The following is a 24,695-nucleotide window of genomic DNA, read 5'->3' as shown; positions in this document are numbered from 1 at the left end:
CATGCAGGGAGCCTGATGTGGGACTTGATCCCGGGACTCCAGGATCACGTCCTGGGCCAAAGGCAGGCGCTAAACCGCTGAGCCACCCAGGGACCCCCAAAACAATAAATTAAGAAAGAAAGTGTAAATTCAAACTAAAAAAGTATAAGACTTTAACCAAATGAAAAGCTGTAATTTGATTTAGGTTGAATTTGGAGAATATTTTGTTGGTTCTGTGAGTAAATTTTGAAAGTTCACAAGTTTGATTCTACTTCATACTGGCTTAAAATGTTCTGTCTTTTTAAAATGGATGTAATAAAAAGAAAATTTAACATTTAGGTTCAATAAATTAGTGTCACATTCATTCTGACATTTCATTCACATTTTGGTTCCAGTTCTTAGTTAAGTGATGGACAAAATAAAAAAGTGTACAAAGTTATATAACTCAATAATCCAAGACCTGGAATCAATTAAGAATTTAAATATAATTACGATTGATTCTTTGGTACCATATCTACATTTTTTTATATCTTAAATAGCAACACAGAATTAACTATAAAATGTCAAAGATTCAAAAAGAAAAGGACAGGGGAGCCTGGGTAGCTCAGTCAGTTAAGCATCTGACTCTTGATTTCAGCTTAGGTCGTGATCTCAGGATCATGAGATCGAGCTCCACATCAGACTCTGGGTACTGAGTGTGGAGTCTGCTTAAGAATCTTTCTCTCCCTCTCCCTCTCCCTCTTCCTAACCCCTCACCTCTGCGCCCCCCGCCCTACTCATACGCATACACTCTCTCTCTAAAAAAAGAAAAAAGAGAAGGACAGGCAGAGCCTTTATGTTCAGCAAACAAATGTTGTACTCTGCTGTACCTAGCCCTAGGCTGAGATACGGAGAAATGTACTCATACTCTACCGTTGAAGATCTCACAGCTTATTTTGGAGATGAGAGTAATGTGAACAATGTCAATAAATATCCTGAGAATCACTGTGGTAACAGAATGTGTAAGTACTGTGTGAGCTCAGAAACAAGAGTTCTAACCCTATGCAGTACAGCAAGGACATTGTCCCTGGGAACATGACTTCATTTGAATCTTGAAGAATGAACATTTTGCCAAACAAAGAGAAAAAAATTTTAAGTCCCCAAAGAAGAAAAAACTTTTGCAAATAAATTATGTACTTTAGTGCATCTTAAAGCATAAGATGGGGGAAAGTGAAGAAGAAAATAAGCTAGAACCCATGTTCAGAGAGCTTGCCATACCATGCTAGAGTTTCATCTGTATCCAAAATGTGACTGAAAAGCAAGCTATTACTGTATCAGTAAAAGATCCTACTGTAATTGAAAAGCAAGCTAATAACATTAAGGAGAATATGAGACAGCTCATAACACCCCTAAAAATAGCAATAGCATAAATATGATACGGGTTTATTTTCTCTCATATAATATGAAGTCCTGAGGTAGGCATTACAGGTTTGATGACTGTTTAATTTAATGTCACTGGGAACTCAAATGCCTTCTGTCTCTCAGCTCAACTATCCTTAGTTTGTGATTTATATCTTCATCCTTGTGGTCACATTGTAGCTGCTGGGGCTTAAGCCATCATGCCACTGTTGCAGGCAAAAATAAGGAAGAATTGTAAAGGACAAAAGGTTGTACCTCTGAGCTCCTTTTAAATTATTTTCCTAGAAGTATCCAACTTCTTATGTCTACTTACATATAATTAGCTACTCTTTGAGCAAAGGAGACTGAAAAAAGAAATATATTTAATAATAAGGCTGTATTGCTGCCCTAACTATTCAACATGGGGTCTGTTGCCAAGGAAGAAAGGGAAAATGAATACTAGGTGGGAAGCTTGGGGGCCTCTACTGTAATTACAGGGGTGCCTGGGAAGCTCTGTCTGTGAAGTATATGCCTTCAGCTCAGGTTGTGATCCCAGGTGCTGGGATCAAGCCCCACCCTGGGCTCCCTGCTCAGTGGGGAGTCTGCTTCTCCCTCTGCCCCTGCTCATGCTCTCTCTATCTCTCTTAAATGAATAAATTAAAAAATCTTTAAAAACAACAAAAAATGGGCAGCCTGGGTGGCTCAGTGGTTTAGCGCCACCTTCCGCCCAGGGTGTGATCCTGGAGACCGGGGATCAAGTCCCACGTTGGGTTCCCTGCGTGGAGCCTGCTTCTCCCTCTGCCTGTGTCTCTGCCTCTCTCTCTCTCTGTGTCTGTCTGTCATGTATAAATAAATAATTTTAAAAAAAGGAGTGGTATATAGATAATAAATGAAGCTGTGGGAAAGATAAGCTAAACCACAGGATATAGAACATGGACTGCAGGTAGGGCCTAATAGAATCCTAACACACTAGTAGTGTTCACTGTGGGGAGAGCAAGAAAGACTCAGGATTTGAGGAGTAGTTCTCAAGAACGCACAATGAGAAACAAAAGCAAACAAAGAAAATAATGTATAAGAAGGCAAAAGAGAAGGTAGTTTTAGGACAGAGGATGTAGATCATTATGTCCAGTGCCTCAGAGAAGGAGTCACCACTCATGGGAGTTATTTCCCCCAAGAGTCTTAGCAAAAACGACACATTCATGTAATGGAATATTATACAACTATTAGAAACATAATGGAGAAACTCTTTGTGGACTGATACGGGATGTTCTTCAGCACAAGTAGATTTATCATGAAGCTTATGAGGCTTGAGTTTCAGGAGCTGTACACCTAACTTTACATCAGTAATTTTGCATTATTTTTCTTAGTGAAGTCTCACAAATTGTATAAGCCCTATGTTCTCCTAAAACCTGTGTCTATCCCTGACATCAGGATAAAATGTTAAGCATAAAAAAATTATCCAGATCATAATACATAATATTCTGCCTTCTGGTAAGAAAAGGGGGAAATTAGAATATATATTTATATTTGCTTATATTTGCATAAAGACACAGTGAAAGAATATACAAGTGACCAAGACTTCAAATTTGTATCATGTGTATTTTTTAACTTCTGAGTATGAATATCTTACCCATACAAAATATCAACTTACTATTCTAAGAAAATTCACTACTATGAATGAAGAGCAAGAACAAAGCTCTGAGAGACTACTATTTACTTATTCCCAAATTCTGAGTGTTACCTGAAGCTCAGCAGGGAAGCATGATAGTTGGCTCTCCCCCTTCCTCCAGAGAAGGGCAACAGATAGGGGGTCTCGGGGAGATCAGAGCACTGTTGGGAGTGAGAATAGCAGAGTAGGACTGGAGGGAGGGAGGTCGTGGGTGGCTGAGGTAATGCAGCTCTCACACATAGAAAGTTCTCCAGAAGCTCAGGCTTCCTCTAGCAGCAGCAGGGAAGGAGAGGCAGGAGATACTAGCAGACCAAACAGCAATGGGTGGTTGTAAAACATATGATAGACTGTCAGCTTCAGGTGTACATGTTCATGACGTGGCATTTCTGTACATTACTAAATGATCCCACAGTGAGTCTGCTTCTGTCTGTCAGCACATAGAGAAGATAAAGTATCACTGACCACCTGGGCTGTGCTGTACATCACAGCCCCAGGACTGACTTAACTTCTGCCTGAGGTCCATACCTCTTAATCCCCTCCACCTATTTCACAGCTCATCAGCCCCTCAGGTAACAGTATGTTTCCTCTCTCTATGAGTCTGTTCATTTTGTTTTGTTTGTTCATATGTTTTGTTTCTTAGAGTCCACATAGGACTGACATCATATAGTATCTGTCCTTCTATCTGACTTATTTCACTTAGCGTAATGCCCATAGGTCCATCACATTGCCTCCAATGGCAAGATCTTTCTTCTTTATAGCTGAGTGATATTCCATTATATGTGCACCACTTCACTGTCCATTCATTTGTCAATGGACAGGGGCTGCTTCTATTTCTTGGCTGCTATAGATAATGCTGGGATGAGCATACGGGTGCATCTGTCTCTTCAATTTCAGGTTTTCGTTGACCTGAGTTAGTGTTAAAGTTAGTGCTTAGGCTCTGTTTGATAGACAACAAGTGGTGAAGGTTAATAAAATATTGCCTCCATTTAAGCAGGTTGCAACAGAAGCAATATTCTTAGAAGACAGCTGTGTTTCAAGTCAAACAGGAAGGTGAGAAGAGTGCCACAAGAAGTAGGAGAAGTAGGGCATGCTGAGTACGGAAGGCATGGTGGAAGGCTTCGGGAAAGTAGGCACATGTGGGAAACAGGATTGGGTTAGACGTTGTGCTGTGAAGTATGTAGACGAGTGGCCACAGAATCTATGACCATGAACAAGTAATTTCTCTATGCCCCAGTTTCCCACATCGCAGAGTAGAGGCTCAAATAGCATCGGTCTCATAGGCCATAATGAGGAGCAAATTAGCTAATACAACATGCTTAAAAACAATGTCTATAACAGTAAGTGCTCAAGAAATGTTAGTTGGTATTTTTATACTTTCCCCTTTTCTTAATAAGAATATTAATCAACTTTGGGGCCCCTGGGTGCCTCAGTAGGTGGAGCATCTGACTCTTGATTTCAGCTCAGGTCTTGATCTCAGGGACATCGAGCCCCTGTCAGGCTCCACGCTCTGAGGGAGTCTGGTTGGGATTCTCTCTCCCTCCTCCTGCTGCTCCCCCCACTAGTGCACTCTTGCTTTCTCTCTCTCCCAAATAAAGAAATCTTTTTTAAAAAGAATATTAATTTTGTCAGAAATTTATGGCATCATGAGATCAAAGACAGTGAGGTTTGCATGCCAGAATGAAGAGCCTGGACATTATCTCCCAGATAAATATTCTTAAAATTGGCAATGTGAATTTTGAGATAATAGTTTCTCTTTGGGGAATTAGATGTCTAAATTTAAAATATTTATACTATTCTAAAAATTATTTTATTTTTATAAAAGTTTTAAGGTAGTCTTTTATTATTGGCCAATTATATAAACAGAGGTCATTGAAGATGAGGTGATTCTGTACCATTTTTCTTTATTATTGCCTTAGTTTTTCAAAAACCAGTTCCTCCCTTGGAAGAAGCCCTCAAGCAAATTCAGGAATCCTACTTACAACCAGAAGTAAACTTTCCCCCTTCCCACAGACCAACAATAAATTGGAGGTAAGTAATTTACTATTATAAGATGTAATTATTAACACAAGATAATTCAGTAGCTTTCTAAGGCTTTTTCACCAGTTACTCCTCATCTTTGTTTAGAATTTGCTATTTTCATAGATTAATTTGAGGTAGAGTAGAATATAAATTGCTTCAAGAATAAGACAAAATTCTAATTTATTGTCTTTGGCATTACAGTGCTGCCTATGTTAAATAATTTTCTATGGAAACTATCATTAAAACCATTTTAAAATATTGATGTTCATTATTTATCTTTACTGAGAGGAAAAAATTGTGCTGAATTGTCATGATGTAAGTTTAGATAAAAGGAGTAACTTTATGGTAGAAATAGATTTTTCCTCATGGAAAAAATCTTTCTTGGATGTCTTGAAAAAGCTAATGTCTCCTGGTTCCTCTCCAGGGTAGCTTAAGTGAATTATCAAGGAGCAGTAGAATGGATCAACCAGAGTGCCCTGTGACATCTTACACTTTCCATTTACTTATTACAAATGTTTATTGAAGCTACAACATGCATAGCCGTAGGTAGATAAGGCATCATAAGGAAGTATAATATTGTAAAATACAATTCCTAGTGTATAATCTAGAAGAAAAGTGAAATAATGCTTTAGAAAGTATAGAATAGTACCAAATGAGCAATGATAATGACATATAACATTTATTTACATAAATATACTTAAAATTCAGACATTAATAATATTCATATTTTACTTGTACATAAGGTTATTTCCTAAAGTACCTCCATTTTTAGACTATGTGTGGCCAATAGTTCTCTTGATCAGAGCTAAGAACAATTAAATTCATTTTCTCAGTCTTCATTAGAGTTTGGGAAAGACCTCATGGAATAGAATATTCTTCAACAGGGCTTTGAAGGACTTAGTTATGAAACAAGTGAGCCTTAGGACTCCAGACAGAGGGATGGGCGTGTGCAAGGGCCAAGGGTGACGGAAGGAACAGGGTGTTCTAGGAGTAGAAGTGTGCACAGTGTTGGTAGCTTGGCTAGACCGGAGATTGGAGAGCTAGATGCACCTGTAGCTAAGGAGTATAAACTTTATCCTGAGAGCTCAACTGGAGTCAATGAAGGATCTGAAGCAGATGGGTGGTAAGATCAGCTTTTCTTTTTTAATATGTCATTCCCATCTACTGTGAACAAATGTGAATAGTGAATTGAAAGAGAACAAAACAGAAGTCTATTTCAATATATGTCATTGAAATTATTAGTTGAGAGCTCTAGAGAAAGATGTAGCCATGGAGAAGGTATGGTGGCAGGTGTAGGATAGGGTGCTGAAACAACAGTTAAGGAAGTAGAAGAAAAAGAAGCCTACAGATAGGAGTGGAGTGGTTTATACAGGACTAGGAGAGGCTTGTAACATGGAGACTAGAGACATACAAAGTTCCCTGAAAAAAAAAAGAAAAAACAGTTAATAGAGATGAAATGGGTTTCAGAGAATTGGCAACACAAGTGGTTGTCCTGGCCTGAAACAGGTGGCACATTTAAAAGGGGTGGTTGAAGAGGGGTTAATAAAGGAAGTGGAAAGCTAGCAAAGGATGGGGAAACACCCCAAGGACTGACAATGAGAGAATCGATGTTATCCACAGACTTGACCTGGATAGACATGTAGCCACAGAAGAGGGCTGCAGACAGAACCCATGGTCATCTGTGGAGGAACACTGCCACTGCTAACCCATGCCCAGCAGTAGGGGAGCTAGAAGAATAATTGCCAGAAACTTCTTTCTTCTGTCACTCCATCTCTTTCTAGTGCCTTCCACTGGCCAAACTGAGCCATAAGTCAAAAGGCAAAGGATCTATTAGTCTCCACCAAGCAGAGACAAGTGGAGCAGCATGGAAAGTGAATGTGGAGAAGAGAGAGTATCCACTACAGAGGCCATTTGTCCCCAATATTTCACAATAAACAAGTTGCACTGATGACTTTTGTCAGAGTGGTGTCAGTGATGGGATGGGGACAGAAAAGAGATTGCCATGAGTTGAAAAGAAATGGAGAGTGAGAAAGTGAAGATAAGAGCTGATCTCTGAAAGGAAAAGAGTGATAGAACAATAGCCAGAAAGGAGGACATCAAACTGATGAGTGACAGAACTGCAGTCCAGAAAGGTAGAGGAGGGTAACCACGTCCAGTGTCTTCTGTACCTACTGTGAGCCTGACCGTGATTGGCATAGCTCACCCTATGCCCCAGTTCTCTGCTCAGGAAAGGTCTGCAGTCACATTGTAGTGCACATATAATACCATAACAGAAATGTAAAGTTGGAAAGAGGCTTGCAGGATGAGTACCAGTTGTCTAATGAAGAAGCGTACATGAAGTTAGCATGTCCAGGCCTCCACTGTTGTAAAAGGCAGGGCTGTGGGATGTGTAGCTAGTAAGACAGGAGGTAATCGAGAAATGTAGATGGAGATCCATGGGAAATGTTTTTAGGTCTAGCTGGGACGTTTGGAGCTCATTCTATAACTAGTAGAAAAGCAGTGGAGATTTTTAATCAGGGACTCATAACCCTCTTTGTCATTGTAGAAAGATAATTGGTGTGAATGTTGGAGAAAGAAAAGGATAGAATGAAATGGAAGGCAAGAGGACAAGAGGAGAATGGGAGAACTTTGGGAGGCTAGGCATTAGTGCGCACACCTGAACAGTACTATTGTACACAGTGAGGAAATGATAAGTCTGTGAAGGAGTAAAAATATTTTGAGTGGTTAGAAGGAAAGGATGAGAGAAGAAAGGGGTGCAAAAGCATTTTTGTAGCACAGAGAAGTGACATAAGAAAGAGGAGTGAAGACTGTTGACCCGATAGAAGTATAAAACTTGGAACATGGAGGGATTAGTGGCAGGAAAGTGAGGAGGTATCCAGCCATGAATTTAAGAGGACTAATGTGAAAAGGGTAATAGTAGTGAAGTCAAAAATAAAGATGGGAAGAAAAGACATTTCATAGAAATAGATTATGGAAATTAGACTATGAATTTGGTGTATGGTGAGATAAAGAAAATGAAGAAAGCAAAAAGATCAAAAGAAGCTGAATTTTGAGTCTTGATGATTGAGGGAATTTGTTGACTTTAAAAACACTACAAGTTTGACAAGATATTGCTAAATTTCATTTTAGGCATCTGAATTGAGGGGATAAATATCCAAATAGAAGTGCATAAAAACAATTGGACCTAAAATGAAATGAGAGATCAAAGCTATAGAAATACACTTGAAAGTTTATATGTGGTGATGTCTCCCCAACCAGCCTGATATTCTGGAGACCAGTGGCTAAATTGTACACACTCAGGTGTTCCCTGTCATTACTGGCTCAGTGTATGCATGTTGGAAGCATTCAGTAAATATATTCCTGGAGAGTATGAATTTGACTTGAAGCTCAATAGACCAGGAGGATATCCATCAGAGACAAACACCAAGAGAGAACTCCAGACAGGGGAGCAGGTAGTGAAAAGGTATGAGGGTGCTAAATGGAGCTCCGTCCTGCCAGTGTGCAGTGTGAAGGGGAGCAGTGAGCAGACAGGTTGGCTGGAAAGGAAGCTGTGAGTTAACTCATGAAGAGCCTTGTTAAGGAGTTTGTCCTAAAAATAATTACTGAAGCAAGCATTCAACATTTATACTTTAGAAATACGGCCAGAATGAGTAGGGTCCGGGTAACAGTGAGAAAATCAGCTGAAGTGATACTTCAGTTACTAAAAATGAAGATTTCTTGAGAGCTGTTTAGGAGGTGGAATCAACATGATTTGGTAACTTTAAGAACAGGGAGGTGTTCAGGAGTGAAGCATGACTGGAGATTAGGGCTGGTCAGTTAACAGGTAGTGAAATGTGAGAACTATCAGGGAAGAAGAGGTTTGAAGGAAAGAGTAACTGGCAAGAGGATAACAAGTTGTAAGTTTGAGACCCTTACGGGATATCCCCGATCTAACTTCTCATGCCAAGAACTCTCAGCCACAGATGTAGATACGATCATTGCCAATGAATGGATGAAGTTAAAGACATGGTTCGTGAGTTGAGTTAAACAGTGAAACTGTGTCTACAGCAAGCCATGTTGGGCTTCAGTTAGAGGACGGAAAACATTTCATGGAAATAGGCAACATTCTTCAATAGGAGGAGTCCTCATGGCAGACCACAAAACAGCCAGTCTGCTCTGCCCCTCTCCCCACACATGACAGCTCAGCTGGGAGGAGACAGGAGCACAAGGGTGGTTGGAGAGCCACTCTGCCTAGAAAGCCCGTGTTCCAAACAGGAACCAATATTCCCAGTAATGGCTCCATATTGATAATGCCTAGGTCCATGGGAGAGACATGTCCAATATAAGAGAATAACTGCATCTTCATATAACCCATCTATGATTTATCCAGTCTCTAGATTACACAGAGTATGGGTAGATAAGCAAAGAAGATGGTCACATAACTCTCAAAAATTCCAACATAATAAAAAAAGTGATTCTTCAGGTCCAGAGTACACCTTATAAAAACTCACCAAAATGAATAGTTATTTTGTTAATATACATGAAAATTCAAAACCTTACTGGATTTCAGTACATTAGCTTTTACACCAAAACTTTACAAATTAAAACTGGAGTTCAGTCAGTATCTTTTTAACAGAATTACTTGGCATAAGGAGATAAAATAATTCTGTATCTTTTGACCTTTTGAAAAGTTTTTTTTTTTAGTTTTACAAGTACATTTGACAGATCACTTACCAAACAGGAGTCTATTTCAGTGTTGAGCTACTTTCTAGATTTTGGAAGCAAAGTACCAGGTCCATATAGATGAGCTTCTCCTAAGGGAATGAGGACCAACAGATTGCATTCCTAATCTTGGTTATGCTTGAGATCTGTCTTGTAGGGTCAGGTTAAGAAAGTCATATTCATTCTATTTAGAACTTAGTCTCCCAGCACTTGTGATTGCAGAGTGTTTACCAGACATTTAATGAGGTGTTCTGTGAGAAAGTATCATCTAATTCAAAAACACTAGATTACACTGTGTAGGAGTCAGTCTCAGAATTTTTTTTAAATTGTGGGTCACTTTCTGACTCTCAATTTTGGGATTCTTAAATCTTAGCAAGCATCACCATTAATAAATACTGAAAATCCATTTAAACTTTTTTTTTAAGTTGCAGCAGTTGTATGTTACAATAAAATGAAAATAATGATGAGGGATGGAGTTCTGATTGCCCAGAAGGAAACCCATACTAGTTGTCAGTCAGTCTGCCTTGCCCTATTTAGGAGCCACCGAGTTTTCCCCACTATTAATAATCAAGATAATTAAGTTAGAATGTGGCCCTTATGTTCTGCTTATGAGACTTGAGTTCTCAATTTGAGGTTAAAGGTTTTGGCTGCTATAAAAATGTCATTTTAGGGCAGCCCGGGTGGCTCAGTGGTTTAGTGCCGCCTTCGGCCCAGAGCGTGATCCTGGGGTCCCAGGATCGAGTCCTACATTAGGCTGCCGGGATGGAGCCTGTTTCTCCCTCTGCCTGTGTCTCTGCCTCTGTGTGTGTGTGTGTCTGTCATGAATAAATAAATAAAATCTTTAAAAATTAAAAAAAAATTTAATGTCATTTTAAAATACTTTTCACGGAGAGAAAATGAGTGGGAAAACTTAGGGTGACAGAACATGAGAGACACCTAACTCTGGGAAACAAACAAGGGGTAGTGGAAAGGGAGGTAGGTGGGCAGGGGGTTGGGGTAACTGGGTGATGGGCACTGAGGGGGGGCACTTGGCGGGATAAGCACTGGGTGTTATATGTTGTCAAATCGAACTCCAATAAAAAATATATATTAAAAAAATACATTTTAACTTACAAGAACAAAAGAAAATTTTTTACCTTTTTTTCATGTAATTGGAATAATTTTCAAGTTTCTATAAATAGAGCAATTGTAAATTTAAAGCATTAAGCATTTATTGGTGAATAATGTATATATTCCTGTTCCAAGAAATGTAAGTGAATGAAGTTGAAATAAAGTCTTTAAAGTTTACTATAAAAAAAGAAATTCCAGCATATAAAGGACAAGCAAAGAAAGGGGGCTTGAGAAAAAACCTGAGAAGGAATGACTGGAAAAGCAGGAAAGTAACCAGAAAAGCACAATGACATGCAAACCAAGGGAGTGAGAGTCAGAAGGACAGCAGCCAACAAGTGTCTGTTCTCACAGTTACTAGGTCAGCTAGTTAGTCACGAGCAACAGCACCTGGAAGCCGCAGGAGCAGCAGCCAGAAAGCAGCAGCCAGGGGCGAGTACAAGTCCAGGGAGGACAGTACGATTATAGAGCACTCTGGGGATGAGGGAAGATGGCAGACATCTAGAGAGGGGAGTTTAGAGTAATAAAAATCCCAAATCATTTCCTATAAAAGTAATGTGCATGTTTGAGGACAGTCTTTCCTAACTCACGGTTTCTCTTTCTGCATATCAATTGTTATCCTTTGTGTTATCAGATATTTTCAATTTAAAAAGGTCGCTAGTGCTAGGAATGAAAGGATAGACTATTTTTTATTCAACACTGTACAATTCCTTAAAGTCTTAGAAGAGATGAAATGTCAGAACAACTTCGATTCCCTTGTAGCACACAAACATAGAGTTAGCATCATACCAAATCTGTGCTAGGACCACTAAATAACATACATCATTTTTGTTTTATGAGAGATGATCTCCATTCTAAATTAGAGTACTAGTTTTCATTCATCATTGTAATGCACTATTTTGACTATGACTATCTACACCTATCTGTATATATATACACACACACATATATGTTACCTATTTGGAAAACAGTGAATGTATACAATTTACAGAGGGAACACTATGGCTTACTTATTAAAAAGTTGAATTTCTTTCCACAAATAACTAACAGTATTAAATAATGTGTGTGAAAATGCCTCATAAATTATACAATTATAATGCTATACAAATATGAAATATTAGAATATTAAGGATCTGGTGTTAGGTTAATAAAAATACATATACTATTTATTGAAAATATGATTAAGCTACAAATATTGATAACCTATTGTCACATTAAAAAATCCAGTATATGTGGAATATAAACCTAAAATGTGTTAAGGAATAAAGTAATGCCAGGAAACAGGAAGAATTCAAAGTACTTGATTCTATCAGTACTCATAAACAATTGTTCTAATGTGGAAAATATTACTGGCAGATAAAAATAATTTAAGATGTTGGTAATGTGATCATCTAAAGGCAAAAAATTATTATGAAAAACTAGAGGGCATTCAATGCTAAAGCTTCAAGAACAATCGGAGAATATATCCATATGAAAATGGAAGTTGCCTCAGGAAATAATGAGATATAAGAATATTAATAAGGAAAAAAAAGAATATTAATAAGGGACTAACATTAAAAATACAAGTAATCAGCCTTCCGGCGCAACTGAATCCTTATCACAAAGATAACATACGTCACCCTTCCAAAAGATGTAAGGTAAAAGAAATTATATTTCCCTCCATATTAAATTTTTATACTTTAAAATGATGTTATCAGATATCTATCTCCAATATCCATGTATTTGTGGTGACATAGTCAATTGTGAACCACATGCAACCCTGAGAAATCTGGCCAGAGCTAAGTAGTGGTCTATTTGACCTCTATTTTCCCTTTGTACCAGTCATTTGAACCACATTTTCTAGCCCATGTTCATTATCTGCATGACTATCAGACTTCTAAATGGTGAAAATATTCTTAAAAGGAATGAGAAAAGGGGAATGTGAATAAGCTACATACGTTTCTCAACACTGATCAGAAGAACATCATGTGTGGACCCTCAGGACAAAAATATAATATGAATCAAAAGCCTAGAGGCAACCTAATAAATGTTGCAACAAAAAGAGCATCTTAATGAGGCTGTCTACCTGCCTGTCCAAATGCTTTTCCACCTGTGCAGATCCATCCCTGCCAGTCCAGCTGTCTCCACACCTTATCCCCACTTAGCTGATCAGCTGTCTCCTCCAGGGGGCCCCCTGCCGTTCCACCAGCCCCGAGCCCTGCCTGTCTGTCCAGCTGTCCCCTCTGCTCTTCCAAAGACCTCTTTACCAGCCCCGTTCCTGTCCTGCCCAGTCAAACATCTCCCTCCGTCCCCAGCCCCAGTGACTCCTAGCTTTTCCAGCACTTTCCACCATCTAGCAGCCCCACTTCTTTCTGGCACACCTGACCATCCACCCCACCCAGCCCAAAGTTCCACAGTCATCCCTCATCCTAATGCACAAAGCAAGTTCTTTTACAAACCTTTCAGACCCCAGCATTTCCCTCCACAGCGTTGGACTCCAGCACCTCTCATGCCTGCCCTGGTCCACCGTTCCCTTCCAGCTCGACTGGTTGTTTCCACGGCCCCTTGGGAAGCTCTCCCTGTCTTGAAGCCTCCCTGTCTCTCCAGTCAGCCCCCTCACCAACCAGTCCCCACTCCTCACATCAGTCCGCTGCCTGAACGTCTTGCTCCCCTAGGCCCTTTACGGTCAGTCCAGTGGTCCGTTCCCCAAGCCACCACATGGTCTGATCTGCCCCAGGCCTTTGTAGACCATCCTCCTGCCTTTGTTCCCACTCGCCCTCCTCCCTGTTACTCCCCATGCTCTTCATCTTCCTCAGCCTCTCCTGCCACATCTCCTTCATCTCCTGTGCAGTTCTCTTCCTCTTCACCTGCTCTTTCCTCATCTGTACCCTCCTCCCCTAACTCTCCACCCGGGCCTCCTTCCCTCAGCCCTCTCCTTTCCTGTCCTCTGCGTTCCGCCCCCTGTGGAGTCTGTCCTGCTTTGTCCTCCTTTCCCCTGGTGCGTTCCTCCCCCTGTCTTCCTACTCGCCCAGTTCCCTTTACTCCTGCTCATACCCTCAATCCTCCTCACTGGGGGAAGAAAGTAGAGAAGAGAAGAGAAGCAAGTGGACTAGAGAAGAAAGAAATAGAGAAGAAAAAGTTGAGAGACGTCAACTTTAAAGGTAAATACATTGAGTTTATTAGATATTTTGTAGGTTTAGCAATATTTTGTTTGGGAAGGGTGACTGAAGGGGAAGGAATGTGTGAGAGTAGGAAAGCCTAAAAGGACGGGAGAAAAACACTCTCAGCACTCAGGAACTTGTGTTAAATACCTTCTGGCTGTCCATGTCCTCCCTGTGGTCACAAAAGGATAGGCTGGAATCTAGTAATCATTGACCTTGAGTAAGCCAGTTTGTCTAGATAAAGATATATATGTGTATTGGAGATAGGTATATGTTATATGTGGCCATGTATCCTCCAAACATTTTTATCCGCATTAAATTAGGAATCATTGAAATGAATTGGGACTAAATGCCCTTGGGATTCACACAACTGGCTGTAGTGCAGCCACAGTCAGCTGTTTGATATACTTCCTTGCCCTCCCCCAAAACAGTGCTCCTTTGTTCTTTGTTTTTCACTTTGTACATCTGCTAAAATAAAACTTGCTAAGTTTCCAGAAGATGCAGAATTCTAATAGAAAATGATGTCACCCGCTGATATCTGTGGGTGGCACTTTACATACTAAAAGCAGACTCTGCACTACAGATACCCCTTCTGTGGCATGAAAAACATGCTTGTATTTGTGATACACTGAAAACAAGTGTGTATATTCTCCTCCAGTGAGTAAGATCCAGGCTTCTAAATCTAGTAAAGTAGGATGGAAATTCCTGCCTGCCCCAACAGGCAATTTTCATATTTTCTATCTGCTTGAATCTCCAACCAACTGTAATTGGGCTATAGGAATACCTACTAGCTATAACATCAACTCAGAACAAAGGGGAATGCAGCACATTTTATACAGATAGAAATGCTCTTATAGAACTAAGGACTGATTCTACATGTCTACAGGAACTCCTTCTATATCCGTCCCAAACAACAGAGAAATGGGATTTTATAATCAAAGCCATGAAAAATTGGGTATTCCTACATGAAGGTGGAGTGCTTTACTGGCACTAAAATACCACAACCATTTGGATTCTACTATTGACTGCCTTAAATTCCCATTCCAGTATCCTTAAATGTGTTTATCTCAACACACACACACACACACACACACACACACACACCATAAATGTATCATTTATATAGAGGTTAACTTTATTTAAATGTACTAAATATTTTTTATGTATGATTCACAGAGCTATAGATAATGCCTTGCCTTCATCATTGTCAAAAAATGGTCACAAGCATCAGAAACATCTCTTATCCAAAATCAATTGTGATAAAGAAATGAAGGAAAACAACAGGGCAAACTTGGCTACTAACAAAGATGCGTTCCAGCTTAAACTGGAAGAAACTCAGAAACTCCTAGAAGATCAGCATCTAAGCAGTTTGCAAGTATGAAACTATAAATATGTTAATATTTTAGTATCTAGTAATAATTCTGTCCCATCTCTGCAGTGTTCTACACCAAAGAAAAGTATGCCATTAACCAAGGATAGGATGTGAATGAGTTAACAAAATTCATCACAGATATTACAGAAATAAGTGTTTAGATTTTTCTGCCTTTTGCTCATTTTTCACTTTGCTTTCTCTATTCTTTTTCCGTCTCTCGTATTTGGAAAAATATGCTCTACAAATGTTATTTTCTGATCAAATATGAAAGCTATGTAAAAGTACAATGTAATAAAAGTATCATTGTTAGAGACTGGATTACAAAGAGCATCCTGAAAATTATAATACATATGGACATTAGTTTCTTAATGAAAATATGTCACAATTAGCTAGAAATGGCATTTCTGTTCTATCTCTGGTCATGCATTCACTTGGTTCCCCCCACACAAATGAGTATGGATTTCAGCTGATTTTCCTGATATATTCATGCACTTTGTTTTTCACAAGTAATTATACACATTTATGATATTTTTAGTAGGCTGGTATCAAGATTAAATTGATAATCTTGGCCTGATTTATCCAATAACTAAGTAATAATGACAAGGCTTTAAAAAAAGGAAAGCAGGAGGCTTCTTCTGGCTGTGATGAAATACCTACCTGCAATAAACAACCATAATTCTGAATAAAATATAATAAACAACTGTTTTTGGACATTAGACAATAGGCAAATATCAGGTATGATCTTTAAAAAAGGAAAACAAATGAGATAAGCCCTATAATCACATAGGTTTTCACCTGAACATATTCTTTGGACAAGCCTCAAAATACACAGATAACCAACTGCTTGTCAAAAAAACCTTAACACTCTCTTATAGACTAAAATCTAGACAGATAACATAATGTTTATAATGTCCAATAGTCAACCAAAAGTTACTAGACATGTTGAAAAGCAGGAAAATAGGACCCATAACCAGGAGAAAAATTAGTCAATATAATCATACACACAAGGGCAGAGATGAAAGGATTAACAGGCCAGGAATTTACAACTATTTTTAGAAATATTTTCAAGGAATTAAAGTAAAAAATGAATCTATTGAAAAAGGTATTTTTAAAAGAACCAAGTAGACCTAGATCTGGAAAATATGCAAAATGAAAATTTCACTGGATGGACTTAATGGTCCAGGCATTATGAAAGAAAGAAAGAAAGAAAGAAAGAAAGAAAGAAAGAAAGAAGAAAGAAGAAAGGAAGGAAGGAAGGAAGGAAGGAAGGAAGGAAGGAAGGAAGGAAGGAAGGAAGGAAGGAAGGAAGAAGAAGAAGAAGAAGAAAGAAAGAAAGAAAGAAAGAAAGAAAGAAAGAAAGAAAGAAGAAAGAAAGAAAGAAAGAAAGAAAGAAGAAGAAGAAAGAAAGAAGAAAGGAAGAAAAGAAGAAAGAAAGAAAGAAAGAAAGAAAGAAAGAAAGAAAGAAAGAAAGAAAGAAAGAAAAGAAGAGAAAAAAAGAAAAGAAAAGAAAGGAAGAAAGAAAGAGGAGAGAAAGAAAGAGAGGGGAAGGAAGGAAGGAAGGAAGGAAGGAAGGAAGGAAGGAAGGAAGGAAGGAAGGAAGGAAGGAAGGAAGATAAGGAAAGAAAAGAAACAAACAAACTACTGGACTTGAGACATGGCAGTAGAAATCATCCAGAGTGAAACATTGTGAGAAAAAAGACTGGAAAAAAATGAACAGAATGCTAGTAACCTGTGAGACAATATCAAGCAGTCTAACATACATTTAATTAAAATCCCAGGGTATTTAAAGAAATAATGCCTGAAAATGTTTCAAAGTTGGTGAAACTAAAAGTGCATAGATCCAACAAGCTCCAAGAAGAATAAATATGCACACATGTATGTGTGCACCCACCCTGCCAAGGATGCATATGTGCCAGATGTGTATGGGGACAGATGAAGCCACACTTGTGCTGGGCACAGCATACTGTGTCGTACACCTGAAACTAACGTGACATTGTGTGCCAAATACACCCAAATTTTAAAAATTACTTTGAGAAAATAATCTAGGGGGGAAAAGAGATCAATGTGGGTGAACAAAGATAAGACAGACCACATGAACTTCAGGCCAGAAGACAGTGAAGCATTTTAAATTCTTTTTTAAAGAAAACTTACAACCTAGAATTCTGTATCCAGCTAGCAATATCGTTCTGGTATAAAGGCAAAATAGTCATCTTCAAACAAACACGAGCTGAACACCATCATCATCTATACTCTAAGAAATGCACCTAGAAGTTTTCCATTTTTCTAGAAGGAAAATATTAGCAGATGAAAACTCAGATCTGTAGTGATAGCAGATTAGTGGTAGTGGTGGGTAGATGTGGACTTCCAGCAGATGGAAAGTTTCTCTGGATTGTTTGATATGGTGGATAAGGCTGAAAAATTTGTCAAAATCCATTATGCATTTAAAATGGGTTCATTTGATAGATAAGTTTACCTCAATCACATTGATTTTAAAACTGAAATGCTAAAAGTATAAACTAGTACAGTTTGTATAGCCATAACTTATAAGCAAAAGTTGAAGCTGAATATAATGTTTCATTTCTTACTGAGGAGAAGAAATCTGAGGGAAAAAATATAGTTTAGTGAAATCAGAAGTTGCTAAACTACTTTTCAGGTGCTTAGGGGTATGAGGCCATCACAGACCTGTGACAACAGAAATCTTAGAGCCATGGATATCACACATACATCTAGAAAGACCCTCAAACCCAGATTTCTACATTTCATTAGATGTAATCTCAAAGGAAGCCTTTGAGGGCTTCCTTATGATTTTCTATTATAGCAGCTCAGCTGTAGAAACAGGCATGGGCAGTGTGCTCTGTTTTGTTCTCCTGATTAGACTGAGTAACCATCACTTTAAAAAAAAAAAAAAGACACAAGAGTACTGATGTGATAAGTAGGAGGTAAATGCTAGGAATATCAAACTCTTGTGAATCATTTTCAAAACTTATTTTGTGGTAATATATCAATAGGCATTAACTATACAAACTAAAATATTTTTATTCTGTAATTGATTTCCTAGATTTCTTCATTTATTTAATGAGCTAGAAAAATCATACATTTTTGTTTAGTATCAGAATATTTAAATTTTCTAAAATTTGTGAAAAATCTTAAGGGACAGTAATTTCCTTCTTTTTGAGTCCATTTCACTTTTGACAAGACTTACAATCTAAAATCCTCTTGCGGGAATCCCTGGATGGCTCAGCGGTTTGGTGCCTGCCTTTAGCCCCGGGGCACGATCCTGGAGTCCCAGAATCGAATCCCACGTTGGGCTCCTGGCATGGAGCCTGCTTCTCCCTCTGCCTGTGTCTCTGCCTCTCTCTCTCTCTCTCTCTCTCTCTCTATGTCTATCATGAATAAATAAATAAAATATTTTAAATAAATAAATAAATAAATAAATAAAATCCTCTTGAATATATTTATTTATATGTGCTACACATCAATGCATTCTAGGTATATGTGAGAAATTAGAAATATTTTTAAACATATACCACACTTTGAAATGATCATGAAATTTTATTAAAGACTTATAAGTTCCATGAAATTTCATTGAAATAGTGATGAGAATGTCTATGAAATTCATAGAAATTATTTCTGTTCTAAATCTAAAAAGAGGACTCATTAAAATCAATAATTGTCAATTCTACATCCACATTAGAATTTCCTGGGGAACTTTAAAATAAAAGTCAATACGTGGACCCCATCCAAATATTAAATCATCAGGACCCAGGTATAGTTATTTCTACAAAACTCTTCCTGTGAACCCTACCGTGTAGGCCACAAGATCACCTGCTATCTGAAGATGAAGCCCTACCAACAGGATACTCACATTAGGGGCACAGAGCTTTCAGGAGCCTCATTCAAGTCCAGTGAAACTTTCAGGGGAAAAATACCCTTTGTAAATAACTATTTTTCAGAATTTCATATACTGTTATAAAACCTTCGGGAAACTCAATAGGCCAAATGGAATATCAATAGCAAAATTTTTTTCTAAGCTATCCCCGTGGCTAGAATAATTAGGTAGTTGCTTTAGGTGTAGAAATTAAAGCAAACACACTTTAGTATAAGTCTTTGTTGGCTCCCTCTTTTTCACTGTAAGGACGACTCCAAGGATAAAGATTAGTTAAATATTTATGCTATTTATAGCCGTATTACTCTATTTTCTATGCCAAGGACAATAGGGCTCAGTAGTGTGTTGAATCATTAATTTTGGTGTTTAAAAAGTTCCAAGCTATATAACAATGTTCTTTTTTTTTCTTTCAGAAATTTTGTGATGAAGTTAATCAAATAACAAATTCTGAAACTCTCTCAAGTATAGACAGTCTTGAGGCTGGGGAACGTGAAGAAATATATTTAACACTTAACAAGGAGCCTTCCACATCAAACCAGAAGAATTCTATTTCTCTCAAATCAGTAAATCTGCAATCAACTAATCTAAGCTGCTTTGATGAAGATAAACTGTCATTCTCTAAAACTCAGCATATAAATAATTGGCTCATAAATGTAAATGATCCAAATACTCAGACTGTGACACATCTCTCAGATATTTTAAGTAAACCTAATGTTCTACCTTCTTGTGAATATTTTAATGGTAAAGAGCAAAATCCACCTGTGGAAAGAGTCACAAGTAGTGCTAATAATTCAGTAGCCTTCATGAGTAGTCCACCTATAGTTGTACAAGATGGAAAAAGCAAAGAGGTCTCTGAAAGTAACCTAATGAGAACTGACTCCTCTTCTGGAACATTCAAAAGGGAGAGACCATTTGTTACTGAGAGCCCAGCATTTAAATTCAGCAGAGTCTGGACCACTCCAGATTCTCCAACACGGGAAATAGCTACGTTTTCAGACCAAGGGAACAATTCTGAATCAAGACAAGAAAGTAGAACTACTTCATTTGTACCTATGGCAACACGTATGGTTCTGCCATATAATACACAGTCAGCTAGGCCCTTACAAAAGAGCAATCTACATATAAAAGAAATGGACCCAATGCAGTGTTCTGATAAGTTAAGAGAATTGACAGATATTAAAGATGAGAATTTAAAATATTTTAATTGTAGTAAGGAAGAGTTGCCTTTGTTTTCAGATGATTTTCAAGCTGCCTATATACCTCACAACTCTGGTTCAAATGATAAAAAACACAAAATTGCCCAAACATCAACATTAGTGTCTAATGTAATTTCTAACTGTGACTTAGTCAGTCAGTACAAGAAAATGAAATACAGCATTCATGAGAAAAATGGTGTGAGGTTTCTTAAAAGTATTTTAAAAAAAGAATCTAAATATGAACATAATTGTTTGAAGGCACTAGTCATAAACCAAAGCCTTAAGTTAGGAAATCACAAAGCAGCAGCTATCAGAGACAGTATTGAATTAACAAAAGAAAAAGGTACAGAAATTCCAAAGACTATTAAAAAACTGAGGTGGTTTGATGAAACTGGAGATACAGAAAAAAATGCTGCAGATAGTACTTTGCTGAAGAACAGAATAGAACTGTCCCAACAGTGGTCTCAGCCTTTCCACAGTCCGACTAAAAGTGGAGCTGCCAGCCACATAATTAGAATTCCTGCCTGTGCTGTAAATTGTGCTGATGGGAAGAAGCCCAAGGAGGATTATTCTGCTTCTGAAAGTGTCGCTGCCTTAGGAGAACCTGGAACAGACCATGTACCTCGGAACTGTGTTATGCCTTCGGGTTATAACATGGCTAAACAAGCCTGGCCACCCTCAACACAAGAAGAGAGTCAACCCCCTTTACATGGGGGTAGTTCTAAAGCTCTGAAAGCCAACCCACAGAGGGGTGGTGCCAAAGTCCTTAGAAGAGCGAGGTCTGCTCAAGTGCAGTCTGCCTTCGTGTGTGCAGACAGAAGAGACACTGGCCTTCGGCCCCAGTCCGCAAGCAGAACCAGCACACACCTGCAAGCTCAGGGGAGACTGATTGTGCCTCATCCTCCGCCCAAGTCTCCGTCAGATAGTAGGAGCAGTAAAAATACACAAGTGTCTCCAAGTCGGCCAGTAACACTTGAAGACTCTCAGAACATGATGACACATAACTATTTTCATTCAAAACATGTGCTTCCAACAGAACACAGGTTCCATCAGTGGAATGCAGACAGCAGCTTTCCACCTGCAGGTGTGTGTTCTGACTCTGTGCCTGTGATGCCTTCTCCACCGTATTGTTCTTCTGAGAGCAGAACTGTAGCACAAATGGATGGTCCCAATGGCACTCCTGTGCTGGCCCCACACGATGGGATGTTACTCGGCACCCATAGGTGCCCTGTTTACCAAGAAGGCTATCCCACAGGGACACTTAGGACTGCTCCAGAAGAATCGGTCCCCTTGTGGAAAAGATGGAACAATATTCTGGGTCAAAACAAAAAGGCTGCTGGTAAGAATAAATTTACGTACTTGTATAGATAAACTGTACCATGTTTTAATTCCTGTGAAATTTTTCTTCTTCAAATAGAGCAGCATGCACCCTGTAGATACAATATTAAGTAATGACTTAGCCGCACAAAATCTTCTCTCCCCTAACATTCCATCCTTCTCTAGGTAGCTGCAGCTTCCAAGACAACCACCCAACCTTCGCTCAACTAAATTAGAAACTGCCAGCCTCCATTTTTTTCTGACTTTTCTTGTTACTGTAAGAGAGAGAGGACAAAGAATAGTCTGATTCCTAACCCATATCATTCTGTCATGACATTATCCCAATATTCTAGCCAAAATTTCTGTCAAAATAAGCACAATGAAAAATATTTTTAAATTATTCTAGATATGTAAATAAATGTAGTTATAATGCTTTCTTTTTTCTCTAAAATGTTTATTAAATTGGTAGTTATAAGCTAATGATAGGTGTGCCTAACCCTCCCATTCCCTTTCCAAAACAGTGGCAGCCCTACTTTTATAAAACCTACATGTACGTTGGTTTTCATATGGAGAAAAAATGATGGCATTCCATTAAGCATGTTGAAAATTAGCTCCCTATAGTATGCCATTATCCTTAGTGGTAACTCCTCATGGAGCGCTCTTCCTCTGAGGGAATGGACTAGAAGCCCATAAATGTCCCTGCCAGTAGGAATCAATTGCGTATTGAGAAATAGATACGACTTGGAAAAAAAATCAGTAAAGTGATTCTTTTCTTTCACCAAGGATATGCGTGAATACTATGATGTAAAGAGGAAACTCGTTTAAAATTTAATATTCAAAGTCTTCTTTAGGGCAGCCCTGGTGGCTCAGTGGTTTAGCGCCACCTTCAGCCCAGGGCCTGATCCTGGGGACCCGGGATCAAGTCCCACGTCGGGCTCCTTGCATGGAGCCTGCTTCTCCCTCTGCCTGTGTCTCTGCCTCTGTCTCTCTCATGAATAAATAAATAAATAATCCTTTTTAAAAAGTCTTCTTTAATTAGACTGAGATTTTAAGGACAAGGGGCTTTTGTTGTAATTTATCACTGTCTCCCCAGGTCCTGGCACTTAACAACTCACCCACACTTTTCTCAGATTGAATGGATCTAAGTCGTATTAGCAGATGGGAAGCTAAATGCAAAGACTCTAATCTAAAAACTTTCAGTACTTATCTACAAAAATCTAGATGGTTTTTCTTTTCATTGTTTCTTCTTTTTTTTTTAAGATTTTATTTATTCATGAGAGACACAGAGAGAGAGAGAGAAAGGCAGAGACACAGGCAGAGAGAGAAACAGGCTCCATGCAGGAAGCCCAATGCAGGACTTGATTCTGGGTCTCCAGGATCACACCCTGGGCTGGAGGCGGCACTAAACCACTGAGCCACCCGAGCTGCCCTCATTGTTTATTCATCACAAGTTCCCTCCTTCATCCCCATCCCATGCTTCCCCCCATCCGCCATCTACCTCCCCTCTGATGACCCTCGGTGTATTTATTCTCTGTAGTTAAGAGTCTGCAAAAACCTAGATTTTAAAAAATTATTTTTCTCAATAAATATTTCATTCTCTTTTAATCTATGCATTTTACAATGTAACTATAATTTTCACACTTCTCCCGGCCAAAAATGAAAGCATCATATAGATTGAGAAAATTTCCATTGTATGTATATATGTATATACACACATAAATAAATGTATATATATATATATGTGTGTGTGTGTGTGTGTATATATATATATACACACATACACCACTTCCCACCAGTTTGTTCTCTATAGTTGAAGAGTCTGTTTTTTGGTTTGTCACTTTTTTCTTCATTTGTTATATTTCTGAAATTCTACATATTTGTGGGATCATATGGCATTTGTCTTTCTGTGACTGACTTATTTTGTTTAGCCTTAAACTCTTTAGATCCACCCCTATGGTTGCAAATGGCAAGATTTCATTGTTTTCATGGCTGAGTAATATTCCATTGTATACATGTGTGTGCATATGTATATCACATCTTCTTTATCCCTTCATCTACCAGTGGACCCTTGCTTGGGTGGCTTCCATAATTTATTGGATCATATGATAGCTCTATTTTAACTTCTTGAGGAACCTCCACACTTTTTCTGGAGTGGCTGCACCAGTTTGCACTCCCACCAACAGTGTTAAGAGAGTTCTCCTTTCTCTGCATCCTCACCAGCATTTGTTGTTTCCTGTCTTGTTAATTTTCACCATTCACTGGTGTGAGATGGTATCTCATTGTGGTTTTGATTTGTATTTCCCTGATGACAAGTGATGCAGAGCATTTTCTCATGTGCTTGTTGGCCATGTGTATGTCTTCTTTTGAGAAATTTCTGTTCATGTCTTCTGCCCATTTCATGATTGGGTTATTTATTTCTTGAATGTTGAGCTTGATAAGTTCTTTATAAATCTTGGATATTAGCCCTTTATCTGATATATCATTTGCTTTCATTCTCTGAACATCTCCAGAATTTGTCCTTATGTTTATAATTAAGAATACCATAGGGGATCCCTGGGTGGCGCAGCGGTTTGGCACCTGCCTTTGGCCCAGGGCGCAATCCTGGAGACCTGGGATCGAATCCCACATCGGGCTCCCGGTGCATGGAGCCTGCTTCTCCCTCTGCCTATGTCTCTGCCTCTCTCTCTCTCTCTCTCTCTCTCTCTGTGACTATCATAAAAAAAAAAATACCATACATTTTAAAGACATACTACTTAATTAATGATTAGTAGCTTTATTTTGAATTTTGGTTTTAAAAAAAACTATTTGGATAAAATTTTCATATAAGAAATTTGGCCAAAGATGCCAGTGCAAAAAAATATATATATGTGTGTGTATGTATATATATAGATATAGATATAGCAATTATATCAAGGTTCTCAGCTATTATTAA

General features: G+C 38.5%; 2 protein-coding genes across 17 annotated transcripts in view; one reads left to right on the top strand and one right to left on the bottom strand.

Annotated features, from left to right (window-relative positions):
* Positions 1–24,695, bottom strand: part of ANGPTL5 (angiopoietin like 5) — a 135,857-nt gene that overhangs the window by 67,178 nt on the left and 43,984 nt on the right. The window lies entirely within an intron of this gene.
* CEP126 (centrosomal protein 126) overlaps positions 1–24,695 on the top strand; it is a 101,393-nt gene that overhangs the window by 48,527 nt on the left and 28,171 nt on the right. For 12 of the 16 annotated variants that reach the window (XM_025465736.3, XM_025465737.3, XM_049110054.1 and 9 more), the window contains exons 4-6: positions 4,942–5,053; positions 15,169–15,367; positions 19,664–21,785. In XM_025465736.3, the coding sequence (XP_025321521.1) occupies positions 4,942–5,053; positions 15,169–15,367; positions 19,664–21,785 (2,433 nt within the window). Of the gene's footprint in view, positions 1–4,016; positions 4,076–4,941; positions 5,054–13,851; positions 13,993–15,168; positions 15,368–19,663; positions 21,786–24,695 lie in introns of those variants that run through there. The other 4 variants (XM_035716253.2, XM_049110055.1, XM_025465742.3 and 1 more) reach the window with 4 other exon arrangements.

The sequence above is a fragment of the Canis lupus genome, chromosome 5 (assembly GCF_003254725.2).
Source record: "Canis lupus dingo isolate Sandy chromosome 5, ASM325472v2, whole genome shotgun sequence".
Classification (NCBI taxonomy): domain Eukaryota; kingdom Metazoa; phylum Chordata; class Mammalia; order Carnivora; family Canidae; genus Canis; species Canis lupus.
This window is presented reverse-complemented; position numbering and strand designations above follow the sequence as displayed.